General features: G+C 36.3%; 1 protein-coding gene across 5 annotated transcripts; it reads right to left on the bottom strand.

Annotated features, from left to right (window-relative positions):
• Nucleotides 1–685: 685 nt before the first annotated feature.
• Nucleotides 686–14809, bottom strand: LOC126976116 (uncharacterized). Of its 5 annotated transcripts, XM_050824308.1 has the most exons (6): nt 14646–14809; nt 8238–8259; nt 8000–8147; nt 5385–5553; nt 2969–3218; nt 686–1294 (listed from the first exon to the last, which is right to left on the bottom strand). In XM_050824308.1, exons 3-6 carry the CDS (start codon nt 8133–8135, stop codon nt 899–901), a joined length of 951 nt encoding a protein of 316 aa, XP_050680265.1. In that variant the 5' UTR covers nt 8136–8147; nt 8238–8259; nt 14646–14809; the 3' UTR covers nt 686–898. The 5 variants fall into 5 exon arrangements, 2 of the variants coding, with proteins under 2 accessions (XP_050680265.1, XP_050680266.1); XR_007731842.1 differs by lacking the exons at nt 8000–8147; nt 8238–8259; XR_007731841.1 differs by lacking the exons at nt 5385–5553; nt 8000–8147.
• Between the last annotated feature and the right edge of the window lie 2810 nt (nt 14810–17619).

The following is a 17619-nucleotide window of genomic DNA, read 5'->3' on the forward strand; positions in this document are numbered from 1 at the left end:
TCAAATCTTCCTCCAGTTCCTCCAACTTCTCGTCGGTCCGCAGTGTCTTGACATTGTATGTTGCCAGGGCTTAAAAAATAAGCCCACTGAGTTTCTTGCGCAGATTCTTCTCAGGTTTGAGGCATACTATTTCGAATGGGTGGTAGTTTTTTGATTTTTTGGTAATTTTAAATCCTATTTTGATGAAAAAATGTTTTTAATTTGAATTTAAAAGTGTAATTTTTGACCTAAATGTATAAAGGTATTTAAATTTGAACCCCAACAAAGCTACAAATAGCACAACTTCGTAATTAAAGAGTTATATAATAACTCCATTTTCAAATATTCGAGCGAATTACAACTTTACACATACACTAATCTTGCTGCTACTATGTTATCTGTGACTATTATTAGTTCAAAATACCAATAATTTATTTACGATCTGTTACTTAGTTCTCGTTTACTTCAGGTATAATTTGCAAAAACCTTAGATGTACTTACCTGCAAATTCGGAAATTCTACAATTTTCTTAACAGCCCATTCAGTCAGACAGAAAATTTCGCGAAAAAAGTTTTTATATCCAATGCCCTGGCGCATCGCCATCTTTGCAGGCGTCTCTATACATCTTCTACGGAAAAAAATCACAGGGACACTCCTTATGATTTTTCAAATAAGTTGAAACAGTGAGTTAAACTTTATTGGGCGAAAATGTTAAACAGATTACAAAAATATCTGGGTTCGGCTCCACAAGTGATAAAAGAACTATAAACCATCACAGGTTGTCACCAACAACTCTTGAGCTCTGGTGGAGCTTCTGGCCCGTATGCATCTTTAATCGATAAATAAGTATAAAAAAACTTATCATGTAGTTGACAAGTCTAGTAATATTGGCGGTAAAAACAACCATTATTACAAATCTTTATTTTTCATCACATAATTTCTGATAAAACCCTTTACTAACATTTTCGTTAACATCATTCCTGATTTTTTTAGCACATTCTAAATCAGAAAAGAAATTTTCAGAATTGGCTACGCTAAAACCTATCGGTAGAAAGTCAAGTTTGTAACTTGCCCCCCATGTAGCAACTCCAAATAATTTATTGGTGTCAACATTGATGACTGCCGCTCCTTCTACGGCAAGGGTCTTTTCACACTTTGGATCTTCATCAAGAAATTCAAACAAATTGCAAGCGTGAAAACACGGAACACGGAATCCAACCATACTATATGTAGATTTACAAAGATTTACGTCAAACTGTATTGGCAGCTCTGCGAGAAAATACTCGGTTGTTGCATTTCGAAGTTCTTTTAAAAACTGAAAACAGTAATAACTAATTAATAATTAAAAAAAAACAACAGTTAATGCATACAACATGTAAAAGCGCGGGCAATAAATAGTTTTAAAATTGTGTGTTGAATGTGCGCGCTCAGCTCTGATAATAATCTTGCTAAGTTTTACAAGATCACTTGGATACGTGTTTCGGCTTTATAGCTTATATCTTCAGGTGTTGACTCGCCAACATACGAACGCTGGAACGAAAGCCAATCGAATCGAGTTATTTCTCTTCCCGTGGTGGAAAACATTGGGCTACTATAGGGTCTTTGGATACTAAACTATCACTGGTATATAACCGAACGCCGCCTTGTTTATTTTTTTTTAGTATTTTTACTTCTAAGTTTCATTCAAGAACAATTGTTCTTGCCCTACTCTGTTGCCTTTCTTTTTCTCTTATGTATTCTCTCATCTCTTACCTGTATTCCGTATATTTTCGCTTTTCTCTACCAAGTGGTAACCGAGATATGTTTGGAGCCACCAGCTCGGTATAACATTTTTGTTACTAGTCTTCTAACAAAAGTTTATAAGTTTTCTAAACTTGTTGCCAGAGCTAAGAAACAGGCAACATGCTGCTGCTGTATCGGCCCGTCTCGAACGTATGTTGGTTTTATAAATCATCTTTTCTTTCCTTTCCTTGGCAGCTTGAACCGAAAGTTTGATTGGAGCTTGGTGCGAGCTCCCCTGGCAATCGCTAGTATATTGTCCATGTTGTTTTTGGAGCTTTGTCTCCGTTTGTTTGTTACACCCAGGTAGTTTTTCCGACATCATCTTAAAGGGCGTTGGTAATAGTAATGATCACCTGCGTTCTCGCAACATTTACCACCAGGCTCCGCTACTGCTAATAATTCTGCAATGATTTCTTATGTGGGTTTGAGCCCTCTTAACTGGATATATTCTCGGGAATAGAGTATTAATAAATGGGAATCAAAACAACTTTCTCTATGGAGAATATTCCAAAAATCTATTCGAACTGATTCTTGCCGCAAAGGTCCAATATACCACCACAGGACATAAACTAGATTCTGGATCAGCGCTGTTGCTTCACATTGCGGTTTTCAAGGAACTTTCTTCCACGTGGGAAACTTTCTAACCAGTAGGAGGTTTATTAGCATAATATGATGCCTCAGTAGGCATCCCATCTAGTGATGGGCACCACAGAAGTCCCCTATTCTGCCGCAATTGCCCATAACTATGAGTGTTTCGGTTTGAAGGGCCAATGAGACGTAACATATGGTAAGATAACGACCGCAACCACGGTGCCTTATATTTTAAGTTTATCAAGAATCCTGAGCGGCACTGCATTGTAATGTGTGTATCACTCACGATCACGTGAACGTCTTGCTCGTTGCGTCACTCCAAACACGTACAACTATAATGAATCACCTTGTCCAGTTTCCAACACGGTAAGAACGTGGGTACATTCAAAACTGCGTATGTCACCCGTGCCAAAAATGAAACGAATCTAAAATGACAGCAATACCGGTTGAACTGACAGAGGAAACAGGGATGGCAGATAGGTGATATTACGATTGAGAGCCAATCATTATATGCCACCATTTTAGATTTTCCTCCGTTTCTTTATTGGCACCTACATTTAAGATAATCATAGTTAAGTTGTCTTAACTATGATTATCATTTACAGAAAATAATTACCGATTCTGATGCGTAGCCAATAACTTTGTATGTTTCAGTGAAATTCATGGTGACAAACCATCGAAATCTGTCGTCAGGTCGTTCCTCATCATATAATCCTATGGTGTACCAGGTTCCCTTAAATTCCTTGTGTACAATTATAAACCCGATATCGTCTATGCCATGCTTGGACTCATTCGTCGGCAACACGAAAGCTTTGGCTGGGAGTTGTTGCTGGTTGTAATATATTGATGTGTACTGTACTATTAACCTACAATTACAAAAAGAATATTCTTACGTAGTTCTAAGGCTTTCGTATTGATGGTGAAAGTAAAAAAGTACTTCTTTTTGATGTAACCACTGCTTCGCAAATGGAGGAAAAAAATGGCGCAAAAACATATCCCAGTATAATCGACATGGATAAGTTTTTAAATATACTTCAATAGTAATGATTAAAATTATCGTAATAGTAACGTATGCTGTTGTGGATATACATAATGGCACAATTAAAGTTTTGCACTTCTAGGTAATCGGAACTATTTGAATTTCGAAAGTTATATTTTTTGAAACGTTGCAATCTTCTTAGTAATAAGAAAAACAATTGGCCAGAAATCATTTGTCTATTGTTTTTTATCACACAACAAAGTTCTACGCAACGTACGCAACGAAAATGGAATTAAGTCGAAAGGATTTATTATTTTTCTCAGATACGGGTCCCATCTGCACAATTCAACTTAAAGATCAAAAGAGTCTTAATGCCGAGTTGTATTCTACCATTTGTTTACCCAGGATGTTAAAAAAAGTTAGCGAAAGACGACCAAAAAGCTGCGTTCTCCTACATCATGACAACGCTTCTTCACACACGGCCAACAAATCTAAGTCATTTTTAGCTACCCAAAAAAGTACAACTCGTCACCCATTCTGCACATAGCCCCGACCTAGCACCCTGTGATTTCTGTGTTTTCCCCAAAATCAAAGATTCGATAAGAGGTTTCACTTCCACCAATTCCGAAGTGGCAGTGATAGCGTTCAATCAGCACGTACAAAACATGCCTTCAGATCTGTGGTCCTCCTGTTTTAAAAAATGCTTCGGTCGCATTAAATAATGTTTAAAATTTTAAAAAGAGTACTTTGAAAGCAATAAACATAATATTTTGGTTATAACATGTAGTTTTTTTACGTTATGCAAAACTTAATTTTTTAACTATACCTATACCCCGACAGGTAAACAATCAAATACATCAATACCTTGAGTATAGATTTTGAATTATTGCAACTGGCGGAGGGGGTTATTTACATTTTGAGGTATTTTTCCTATATTATTTATGTGGCGTCATGTTAACGGAAATTATTTTCCGTTTGGTTACGGTTGATAAAGCAGCTTGACAAATATGCTCCATTATGATAGCCACTGTTAATAATAGCTCACTGCTAAAATTGATCCTTTTCATGATTCTTATTGTATGTCTGTCAGTGAGCTGACGTATGTCAAGTGGTTGAAGAGTTGGTCTTCCCAAAGAGATGCTATGGTTATGCATTAACTTAATGCGTAAGTTTTCTTTACTTAGCACCATTGCCTCATGGGCAGCCTTTTTGTTGAAGGTTTTGATTAGGGTTGTGGAATGTATAAAATCTGAAGTAGTGCTCGAAAGTTTAATAATACACTCTTACACATGATGTGTCAAGAGATGATTTAACAAGACTTTGCAGAAGGGTTCAGAGCCATATTAAGTGCTTGTGGCACCAATTCTTGCAAGTTCTTCAGCGCATTCTTTGCCTTCAATCTCTGCATGTCCAGGATCCTTTCGAAAATTCTGTTTATGTCTCCCAGAGTATTCACTATTCAGTATAGTCCGCCAGTTGTCTACAAGTCTTGAGCATGTTCCGTTCAAGTCTATTGCGGAGCCAACTATCGAGTGGATGTAACTTGCAGATGTAGCATTTATTCAGGATGGTTTTCGCACATTCTATTAATCCGCAAACCTCCGATAGGAAAACGAAGGCAAGGTTTCCAAAGTTGACAGGTTTTCCAACTTAGGGGCACTCTCCGTAGGTTCCACAGACATTGTCAGATCCCAAATCGGATCAATCAGTATACCATTAAAGTCTCCCGTTTTTCCAACTCCATTTCCAGTAAAGGACACCTCAGTAAGGATTGCGGCAAGTTTGAGAACCAGTTTGTCCGCATATAGTTTAGAATAAGTATTTGTGAATTTAAAACATTTATAGCAAAGTGATTTCACGCACCTCACGCTTTTTTTTTACAACAAAACGCATTATTTCCTACTTTTTAGTTCTGTTTTCTAACTTTTATTTACCTATATATAAATATGTGTTTTATTTGCTAGAATTTGGTTGTTTGTTTAAGCGAGATTTATGAATCGTTATAAATTTATTAAATCTAAATCTTATTCCCGGCAAATAATAAGTCACGTACTCGACAACGCAGCGGCCAGCTGTTATAAATATCTCTTTATCGATACAGGAAGCAGTACAGGCGTACGGGAACAATTCCGTTCGGGAATGAATCACTTTCGCTATCCAGCGGTATTTATCCTCTGTAACACGATCGCTTCCTTCTTCGTAATTCAAAAGTTTCAAAAATACTAAAAAACCAAAAACCCTTTTTATACTAAATACACTTTCTTGGAAAGTATGATTAAGTCTTAGATAATTTATACGTCGAGGTAGAGCCTCTTGCTGTTAGGCAACGCATGACAACAGGCGAGGTATATTACTAGTGTTCATGAGAGCTACGTCTTACAATCGCGACGTGTTAGTCAACTTGTTTTAGTATGCGTGTGTTGCTTAAAATAGAGGTTTTTCGCTTATCACAGTCTATCTAGACGTATAAAATATTATCTAAGCTACTATGTGATAATTATCAAATAATTATGTGTGGGCAAAAAACGATAGCCGTTGTAATATTTCATAAAATATTAACTAAGCTCTTTATAAAAAATACCATAAATTGCTAAGTCTTTAATTTGTAAAACTATTATGTATTTTTTATTATTAAAATATAAATTATTTTCTTTAATTATCTATCTTTTTTCAGCAGTTTTAGATTCTTTTCTTGTAATTATTTATTCGCTTATAAATTACAATCTCGTAGAAATTGTTAACAGTATCATCTTATTGCACTATACCCTATTTCAATTACATATGCCATGCAATACCATATACTGTAATATGCACAGATAATATCAATTTATTTGAAGCGCTGTTGTAGGGCGAAGGTAACGACTTTCCCTTAAGTATAGTCGAGGAAAGCGATGGCACAATATAGTAATAGAATAGTACTTTAACTTCATAGTTCATACTAGAACGCCCGATTCGACCCACGCACATAAAATACACTCCATTTACACGGCCGCTAAGCAATCTTGGGAAGACAAAAATATTGAGTTTCAGGTATAGGTACATATATTAATGCTATTGAGTGCCACGCCGGCCGTATGCCGCCGAGACTGGTCGCTGTGCGAGGTAAACAGGGGTGGGACAGACGCCTTAAAGTGGCGTTTTCAGAAGACTGTAGTGCCATCTGTTAGTTGGCCCGAAAATGAAAGTTTTGTCAGCTGTCACTCGCCTTGAAACCCTTCAACTTTTCATTAATTGTGTCACTGCCCACTGGTCATAAAATGGCGGCTAGTTCTAGCGTTTGCGCATGTATGTAGCTCTCGTGTTGCATTTTGCATATTTGCACTACTAAATCTATCCTTTATGTTCTATGTTGTGACTAAACTAAATAACTAGTTAGTTATACTACTACTACACGCAATTTCAACATGGTAAAAAATTGTAATACCTACATTAAAAAGTAGAGTTAGTTGTTTAATTGCGTCACAACATTAAAAATGAATTTTATAATTTGGACCTTATAATAATTATTTTCGGGGCCAATCTCCAGATGGCACTAGTTTTCAAATAGACAGCTCATAATGAATAATAATAAAATTTAACAACTGAATATTTAAATGTTGTGGCAGTAGACACAAATATTTTTTATTACAAATTTTTAATATAATTATGAAATAAATAATCCCTTAAAAACATGTTTCATTCCCAAACTTAAACAATACACATACAATAAAAATCTAAACAGATATTTACTTTTTATTCTACTTTTTGTATATACCCTAGCGCGCTCCGTCTTCTATATTTTATCCCTTTCTTCAATGACGTTGCCTTTCTTCTATACTTAATTATATTATTTGTATTGTGGCGATTGTAGTCCATGCGTCAGGCTCGTGAACGGGCGCTACTTGTGTTGGTTGATTGGTCCTGTCATACCTCACCTTGCTTTTGTTATTGAATTTATCGCTATATTTAATTTATAGTTATTTATGCAACTGTTGTGTAATAAGGGGTATTAAAATACGAATGTGGGCTTATCTTTTTCTTTTACGGCGTGCGACGTTCTGGTAGTGTAGGACGCGCGTAAACGAAAGTGTTCCTTTTTTGAAATTCATACAGATACCACGCATCAAGCAATAAGAATGTGGCTGTCTGTTGAAACTCTGCGCATGAAGGGATCGAAAAAAAAACATAGGAGTGTTGTTATGAAATTCAGTACAACATTACAACACTCATTTGGATGATGTAGAGGATAGTAGAATATTGGGGGTTTTTAATGTTGGCAATAAGCTAACTGTTTCAGAATCTTTAGGAGAGGATTTAAAGCATGGCTGTAGATAAAATTCTTTAAATGTTTGCTAGTACCCTCATATTTTATTGTGTGTGTGTGAATTAATCCATTCACACACATCGACTCAGGTTTTTTTTATGATTAAGTTACATTTTTTATTTTTCACTTAAGTATTTTTCAAGTTTTGCGAGTTAATTGCATCACTTTTAAATTTTTTCAAATATTTGTTGAATAATAAAGGTATAAACTATGGCTTAAGAGAGTGGCAATGAGTTTCTTGCCATGTTTCTTATTAAAACTCAACTTTCTCAATGTATTAAATAGCAACAAGACATCCCTAGGATCCACTTTTGGCCTACATGAATAAATATCTTTTGATTTTGATTTGTTTTATTGGGACTGACCTGTCTCATTGAAGTTTGAAATAACTTCGCTTGAATTTTTAAACTGTCGTCTGTACCCGTATGTGTTTGCTTCATCAGAATAGTAAGAGTTTGACAAATGAATTAATATTGTAGTTAAACATAATACCGCATTCATTTTCGTAGTTCTCTAGTATTAAAAATGTATAATAATCAACTGTTAAAAGTCTTAAATGAATGAGTTAACTGTGATTTAATTTCAGTTCAGGTCGTAACTTACAAAAGGTTATCTCGTGGTGTACCTGAAATCAAGGTAACTGTTAATCACTCCTAGCCGAAGGGTAAAGAATGAGAATCTTATTACCACACTATAACTTTATACGTAAGTATCTATCCCTACTCTGTGCTATTACTAAGGCTGAGATCTAGAGAGCGTACTTAGACTTTGCTCATACTTCACTTACGTAATACTTAGCTCTGTGTGATATAACGCGAACTTGACTTTAGGCTGCCTCAGATTCAACTCAGCACAACTTAATCTGTCAACGAAAAATAAAACAGAAATCAAAATTTATGATAAGCCTACACTCAGCTAAGTTTTACGTGAGTGAAGTCTGAGCAAAGTCTAAGTACGTTCCATAGATCATCAGCCTCAGTTGGTGATCTTGTATCCTGGAATAAGAATAAGAATAATTTATTTAAATTGATCTTTTTACATAAATTACATTAACTTTAAATATTTTACAAGCTTATATATAAGTATGACTAAATTATTATTGCCATTGAATCACCACACTAGTCGGAGACTGTATCGTGGGATCAAATAAAGATATGATTAAGTAAACCATTATCTTGATTGTCATCATTGGTATTACTATTACAAATTTTGAAGACACTATATACAACTGTAAAATAATAATTTAATTAAAAAAACTACAAATTTATCAATACTAAATTTAAAAGAAAGTAAAATAAAATTAATGTAACAACATGTGTGTGTGTGTGTGTGTTTATGTGTATGCGTGTGTAAAATTAAATACAAGCGATCAAAATATTTTCAGTGTTTTCATAATCTAATTCTCCTAGGTATTTACTGATTTTTATTTTCATATTTTTTGTACTTAAGTCAAAAATATGCCAACATGTTTATGCATAAAATTATATAAATATTTAGATATATAAGGTGCCAGTCGTTCCAAAAACTTGGTATTAATTCTTGGGCGAGTTATTTAACGTGCGTTTCATTTTGTTAGTGGCAAAACCCGGAGTATTGAGAACATTTTTGTGCTCCTTCATTACACTAGCCAATATGAATAATTGTCGAACTCTTAACACGCCGCATTCCGTATACAAACTGTCCGTAGGGTGTCGTCGTGGCTTCCTGCACATGACTTTTAGAAAGGCTCGTTGAGCTCTCTCTTATATTATTAGATGAGATTTTGCAGCTCCTCCCCAGACTGTTATGCAATACATAATGATTGATTGACATAGTGCAATATAGATTGATTTAAGCAATTGGCAGTCAGCTGAGTTCCTGAGTAGCCTTATGATATTCATGAGTTTTCTAACTCTTCCAGATAAGGGTAAGATGTGCGGCAAGAAGGTTAGTCTTTCATCCAATTGGACTCCCAGGTACCGTAATTCTGTCGTCCTCTGTATCTTTGGACAAAAGCATGGTGCTTCTGCTGCTTTATCACATCTATGTATTTGAATGAATTCGCAGTCGGTTGGAGCACTACCTTTTGTTATGTGAAACGACAGGTAATTCGTTTTCCCGGGGTTAAGAGTCAGGAGGTTATTATCTAACCAGTTAGCTACTACGGAGAGGCCTTTTTCCGACATGTGTTTTGCTTCTTCCCATGACTTACCTTTAAATAATATTACGGTGTCGTCAGCATAACAAACGATATCCGCGTTTTCAATGTTCAATTTATGTAGGGAGTTCATGTAAATTGAAAACAGGGTTGGGCCTAAGATAGAGCCTTGTGGAACACCCACTGTGACCTCTTGCAATTCACTAATGTGTTTACCTACACGCAGACACTGTTTCCTGCCAGTTAGATAACTAGCAAACCACTTCAAAGGAAGGCCTCTGATGCCCATACATTCCAGTCGCTTCAAAAGTATTGGAATTGAGACAGTATCAAATGCCTTAGACAGATCCAAGAATACCCCAATAGATCGATGTCCACTGTCCATGTACCGTGAGATCAATTCTGTTACCAGTAAACATGCATCCTCTGCGGATTTTCTTCGACGAAAACCAAATTGACGATCACAGAGTAGGCCCTTAGATTCAAGATAAGAAGTGAGTCGGGAATTGACTACCTTTTCCAAAACTTTTGATACTACACTGAGCAATGAGATTAGTCTATAGTTTCCAGGTACTTCTTTTGATCCAGATTTATATATTGGAATTACCATTGCTAGCTTCAGGAAAGACTCCAGTAGTGATACTCAAGTTTATTATATGAGTCAGCGGTAAAGTAATATGGTCCGAGATTTGCTTAAGTACTACTGCTCCTATTTGGTCTATTCCTGAAGCACTATCTACTCATAGATCGTTTAACCAGTGTTTTATTTCAGTCTCGTCAGCTGGTTTCATGAAAAATTATCTTATTGGAGTGTTTATATGTTTTATTTCGGATGCTAAATTTTCCTCAGTTTTTTTGATGTTGTCAAGAATTGTCTTAGTAAGTTGTCTACCCACAGATGCAAAATAATCGTTATGCAACTTTAAACAATGTTCTACTTCATCAGACGTTTTAATTAATTCTTCAGCATTCTGCTGTGAGCGTTTATGATGAGTAATATCTCCAATCACCTTCCATAGCTTCTTTTTATCATTTACTTTCTGTCAAAAGTGAGCGTTCGTAATTATTGTACTTTAGTCGATGTAGTAGATTATTACAGAAGTTTCTATATTTTATATAAATTACCTTTTTAATTTCATCGCTTGGATTATTTCGAATACATCGGATTATTAATTAATAATCCAGGCGTAATCCAGGGTTTAATGTTAAATTTATTCCTACTGAGCGTGACCTCTGATCTGTGTCTAGATATAATTGTATTAATTGTATGTGAGAAAATTTCTACTGACCTTGAGACGTCCATAGTATCATACACTGCCGTCCAGTCAGTATTTTGTAGATCGCGCGTGACTGCGTCATAGTCAGTTTTTGTCACAGTTCTACAGTGTTTGTGACCAACCGGGTATTTAGTGTTTAAACACGTAATCGTCGTATGGTGATCAGTCAGATCCGCGCTGCAAATGAAACCCTCTGCTGATATGTTGTTCTTTATGAAAGAGTGGTCCAAACAAGTTTTGCCGTGAGTTGGTTTTAAAAATACAGGCAACAAACCAAACTCGGCCATCAGGCACAGGTATTCGTGACGTCGTGGGTCCACACTTGTAGGACATACATCTATATTCATGTCACGAGTAATTATTAGTGCTGCTTATTGAGGATTCCTTCGTAAGGAGGCTTTCCAGGCCGTCTAAAAAATTCGTGGTGTCCTTCACTGATGGGGATCTGTAAATAGCTATGATTTTTGGACCTTTGTAAATATCAATTTGTAAACAAATTGCGTCATTCAGTTCAGGCTCACATACAGACACTGAAATTCCGTTTAGGACATAAACGACAACACCACTACACTGGTTTATAGCTCGATAAGTTCTAAAAGAATCATATCCATCTAACTGCATGACTATTAAATAATCATCAAGCCAACATTCCGTCAAAATAATCACATCGTAAGTTACAACAAAACGTTGCAGATTTGCTCTGAATAGGTCAAATTTTTTATTTAGACTTGGAATATTAAATGCTAAAATTTTAAAATTATATTTTCCCAACTGAAGCAGAGCGTTACACGATTCTATGTCTTGAACCTTATGGCACGTTATATTCAAGATGTTATCAATTTCACTTATCATGTTAGTAGCCATTTGAGTTGTGGTAAATATAATATATTCTTTGGTATTTTGGGGTTGTTGGTTGAAGACAAGAGACAATTATATTTATTAAATTGCTGAAGTGAGAGATACATAAGTTGTCTGACAACGAATAATTACGGGTTCTTTTAATTACGTTTTGAATTTTATAAGAGCTGTGTTGGATAGTGAATGCTTGTGAATAAGTATAAGATAATGCGTGTATAAGATAATTTTTTTTGTGTGCGTAGGGTGTGTGTGTGTTGTGAACGTTGTTGTGATACTTTGAATATGATTGAGAACAGATTGTATCTATAACAATTATATAACCTCAAGGTGGTGAAACCAACACTTATGAAATGTAACAAAATAGAACTCTTAAGATGTATTTTCTTGAATGTTTGAAATGTTTTGTTGTGTTTCCTTAATTTTGAAACAATTTTGCAGATCTTCGCCAGACTTGATGGTGACGTAACGGAGTTTTTCAGCTTTACGAACATATATAGTTCCGTTTCGGACCCAACAGAAATTAAAGTTATGTTCCTTAGCTTGTTGACGTGCTTCACGAAATAATTGCCGATTAAATTTCGTAAGGCGTTCGTTAATATATAATATGTTTGATGGTTGTTCAGCAGTTATTCCTTCCGATGTAAGATTACGTCTTAGCTTTGCTGCCTGTAGTATTTCGTCCCTTTTGGATCGTCGAACAAGGCGAATAACAATTTGGCGCGTAACTGGAGAAGATCGCGATTTAGACATTTGCGAGGCTTTTGGGCCAGCTCTTTCTACGTAGTCGACATCATTTTCGCTAAGTGATACTCCGAGTTTTTTGGATTTAAGCATGGCTATATGAGTTATGCTCTCATTTTTCTGTTCAACACCAACAATTTCTATTTCGTTTTTTAAAAGACTTTGTTCGTAGTTATTTATTGTTGACTCAATACGCTGGAGAGACCCTTTGAGGTTTGTGATCTCTGTCTGTTGAGTCAAAAATTTCCTGTCATACTGTTCGAGTTTGATGGTAACCGAATGTAGTTCACAATTAACTGTTTTTAAATCCTGGAATATCTCACTGTTTTGCTGCTTCAATGCTTGTAACTCTTGTCTCAGAAGTCTGATTTCGGTTAAAACAGATGCTAGCTCTGACTTCTCTTCAGCCTTACTGCCTCGGCTTCCCCGTATTAAGTTTATATTTCCTTGTTCGTTCGAGTTCAAATTGCTTCGTATAGGTGTTGTGGAATTATCAGTTTTCGGTCTTGTACATACACACCCAGGGCAGATCCAAGTGTCCTTAAATTCTTGAGAAAAGGTGTGAAACTGTTTGCTATTGACTTTGAGACATTCTAGATCATAGAGTTTACCACATGAGGCACATTCGAAATACTCAAGTGACATAATTTTGCTATTGCACGCATTACAGTTATTTGCCATAATGTAATAAAAACAAAATATATTAAATTAACAGTGATAACAATTAAATTAAATTAAAAATATTTGATCTATGAGGATGGGATTCGAACTCGGTTCGATGCAGTGTTGATTTATAACTCTCTAGTAATGCAGTGTGCCACTGGGCCAGTGACGTCAAGACTGTAAAAGGCGTTTAGTATTCGAGCAGAACGAACAACACGTCTTTCATATTTTCGTCAAGTTTTTTAACTACCTACAAGTTACAACCCACAATAGGCACTTTTGGTTTGTAAATAATAAATAGTATATAACACTTTTTTAGTACTTATCTTCTTATACTTTCACAGAGAAAAGTATTTAATTTACACTATTTTGAATTTACAAAACACTAAAAGACTGCTGGATCGAACTAGGTCAATATTTTTGCTGCGAACACATCATACACTTATAATTTTGATTTCGTAAATGTAACGAAAATATTAACTATTTCTTAAAAAAAAACTTATTAAACACGTTTAATAAATTGTTATTTTATATGTGTATTCAAATTTTACTTCTAATATTCGATTTTAACTATTTTAAATTATAAATTGCACGGAGCTTCACTAAACGATGTTTACAATCCAGATGACAGTACAATTCTTCCAGATGGACATTGCGAAAGCCTTCAATCGAGTGAAGCACAAAGTTCTTATAGTCTAGAAACTGTCATCTTATGCACATTCCGAGAGGTTATGCAAATGATTTAATAGCTTATTGGCCGATCGGAGCATCACGATTGTTATCGACGATGCATACTCTGACTTAAAACACGTAAATGCTGGTGTCCCGCAAGGCTGCGTTCTATTCCCTACACTGTTCCTTCTCCATATCAATGATAATCTGAATCTGTAAATCAGCAGCATGTAGACGACAGCACAGGGTATGCTTCATACACCGGCCGTACTGGCATTCTACTACCACGCGTTTTGCAGGGAACTTTTTACCTCGCACAGCCACTTTGTGGAATCAGGCTGCAGTTTTCCCAAACCGATATGACTTAGGGACCTTCAAGGTAATTAATAAGGCCGGTAACGTAGATACGATCAAGAGATCTTGACTCTCGTCCATGGACGGTTCCCTCACCACTTCCCATCACGTGAGCCTGTGCATGTGCCCCTCTTATAAAAAAAATTATCGTCTATCGGTCAGTCAGTGATTTGAACCTCATCATCATCATTGAAACTCTTAAGTATATAATTTTTGTAATTTTGTTTATCATAAATACCTGCCTCTTGTTTTTAAGTACTTTTTGTGAGAGAATAAACAAATCTATTATTATTATTAATATGTACCTACCTTATAGGGCTTTGCTAATACTTGACAGGTATTTTTTTAGAACCATTTAATTATACAGATAAGACTGTCACTACTTTTGATTTGAGCCAAGTAGGTACAAAACATAATAGTATAGAAATTCAGGCGTTTATTATTAAGTACGTATAAAATTTTATAACTCTTTTCAATGCAAAACAAATAAAGCAGTGAATTTTATACAATAACATAGAATTATTTCTTACGGCATAAGTTTTTGATAAGGAATGTCTAAACATTTAGAGTATGTACTTACGTGGAGAAATAGATATTGTGGAGATGTTGAAGGGAGAACGATAGTGGGGTATACACAAGTTACGAGCTAGGGGTTCGTCGATAGAGAAGTCGTAGAACTCTAAGGATTTATTAAAGAAAAATACAAGAGGGATTTGAATACACTCAAAAATTACGCACTTTTCACAATATTTGCACTTTTATCGCTTTGAAATTATCCTCTTGGTATTGGTATTGGCACTTCAAACTTAACTGCCGGGCCGCGTTCCAGCCAGCTTATATATACGCCTGGGATCAAAATTCGAGAACTTTCAAGGCCTAAACGATGTTCTATTTTGATACATACGTAACTCTAGAATGCTAGATCTCTCATCACTTTCCAGACATCAGTCCTTGTCGAACAATTCTAGAACGTTCGATCGAAAAGCTACATTGCATTGATTTTAGTAAGTCCATTCTAAAATCCATACTGAAATGAGCTTCGAGAGTTGAATTTGTGAAACATATGGTAATTTATTCTTAAAAATCTCGATGTTGCTGCACTGCTTTTAAATTCAGGTAGTTTTAAAACTGCGCGACAAAAAACTTATGCATCACTGACTGAATACTAGTGTTGCAAGCTTTACTTCTTTTTTTTTATCGAAGGCCTTTGATTGTGTTCAACATTCAACGCTGGTCAGGAAACTACATCACTATGGCATAAAAGGAACTGCGCTCAATCTTCTGATTACAAATTTCAACAATAGTATTCAGAGTGTCGACGTGACTGGCAGGAGATCCCCTGGTATCTCCTTTCAGTATGGGGGTACCACAAAGATCTATTCTTAGACTGTTCCTCTTTCTTATCTACTTAAATAATCTTCCTAACCTTATAGAAAAAAAAGTAAGGTAGTATTGTTTGTACCGGTTTAGCGCTAATAACCAGATGTCAAAAATATAGATGCGAGTGTTTTATTAAATGGAGAGATGATAAAACCGGTGGAATCTGCTGTATTTCTTGGCACTACTCTGGATTCCAAAATACAATGGGGTATTTGTACATATTGAAGGGTTGGCTAATAGACTTAGTTCTGCAGCATACGTGGTTAAAAAGATTAGACAATTGACTGACGTAGATACGGGCCGTATCTAGCGTTCGGAACCGTACGATAATTATCGTACACATACGATAATTTTGTGCCTACGTACGATGTACGATAGCATATTATTATCGTACGCAGATTGTACGATAATTTCTATCATGATGCAAAATTTGAGAATTTATATTATTTCACTCATGCGTTGATAGTCTAAATCGCAGTAGCATGATTTTATTTTGTCCAATAAAATCTTGGGAAAATACCGGGAAATACAAGTTCTCTATTCCTATTGGTCCTTACGATCCGCTCTACTAAGTTTCACCACTGCCGATACTGTAACTTTATCCAGCGCCTGCTGTACACGCTTTCTTATTGGTTAGTATAGCATCTACCAATGCGAACAAGAGAATATAAGTTCGATATTTCGATTATGTTCACCCCCTTCAGGTCCACAACCTAGTACTTGGGTGTGACCCTCGACTCCCAACTCACCTTCAGGCCTCACGTCAAGAAGGTGACCGGAACCGCCCGCTTCTATCTGTACCGCCTAAACAGTATGTTAGGTAGGCACAGTAAAATGTCTTTTAGGAACAAGCGAACACTCTTCAAGGTTTGCATTCGACCGGTTTTGACTTACGCCGCTCCAGTTTTCGCTCATGCGAAACCCAATATTATAGACAAATTACAAACAGTTCAATCCATTTTCTGCCGTAAGGCTGTCAATGCCCACTGGTGTGTTAGAAACGCAGACCTTCACCGGGACTTAGAGCTCCCCACCATCCAACAACACCTTAAGTGCTTGTCTGAAACTTTCTTTAAGTCCTCAGACAATCACCCAAATCCCTTGATTAAGGAGGCAGCGGATTATACCGCCTCCCCTCCTTCACGTCATCAAGTCAGGAGGCCCAGACACGCCCTCTCCGATCCCCCTAACAAACTCTCGTCTGACCTGGAACGCCTCTTGGCATCCGGGGACAATCAGACGCACTCACCTCTATTTTGTGATCATCCTTCTGATGTGACTAGTCCCAATTAGATAGCACCCTCTGTGCAATATCCCAGCGGAAACTCCATAGGGAGTGCCGCTTGCGCCTCTCTCTCCCCATGAGAAGGTCGCCTTCGATGTAGGCTTAGAGGGCACCTGCCCAAAGCCAACTGCAGGTGGTGTTTAGTGGGTAGGCACCTAGGTTTCACGTGAGTCCCACATAACCAACGCAGACTTAGGCTGCGTTGGTATGCATGAGCATTCACCACCTCCCTCCCGTCGTTATCCCGGAGGGTAGCCCATTCCCTTGCTTGGGCGCAAAAAAAAAAAAAAAAATTATGTTCACACTTCATATGTATCGTATATTTTGTGTAGAAAAGTTGGCAGTTATTTCGTTATATTATTATGATTATATGTCTGTATTCGCTCTGACAAACGGAATTATTCAAATTAAGTGAAGAAAGAAGTAATTTTCTAGAGCAGCAAAATTTTTATTACACACTCGGAGTGATTGTTATCATTGGCAAGTAGGTATATTTATCAAATACATTTTTTCAGTGGCTGTATATTTTCTGTAACTTACTAACCTATTAATTATTTTTTATCTGTGCAATGAAGAATGAGTTCTACATGCAAAGTAGATAGTACGAGCAGTCAACTG

Source organism: Leptidea sinapis, chromosome 39, assembly GCF_905404315.1.
Source record: "Leptidea sinapis chromosome 39, ilLepSina1.1, whole genome shotgun sequence".
In the NCBI taxonomy this organism is placed as follows: Eukaryota; Metazoa; Arthropoda; class Insecta; order Lepidoptera; family Pieridae; genus Leptidea; species Leptidea sinapis.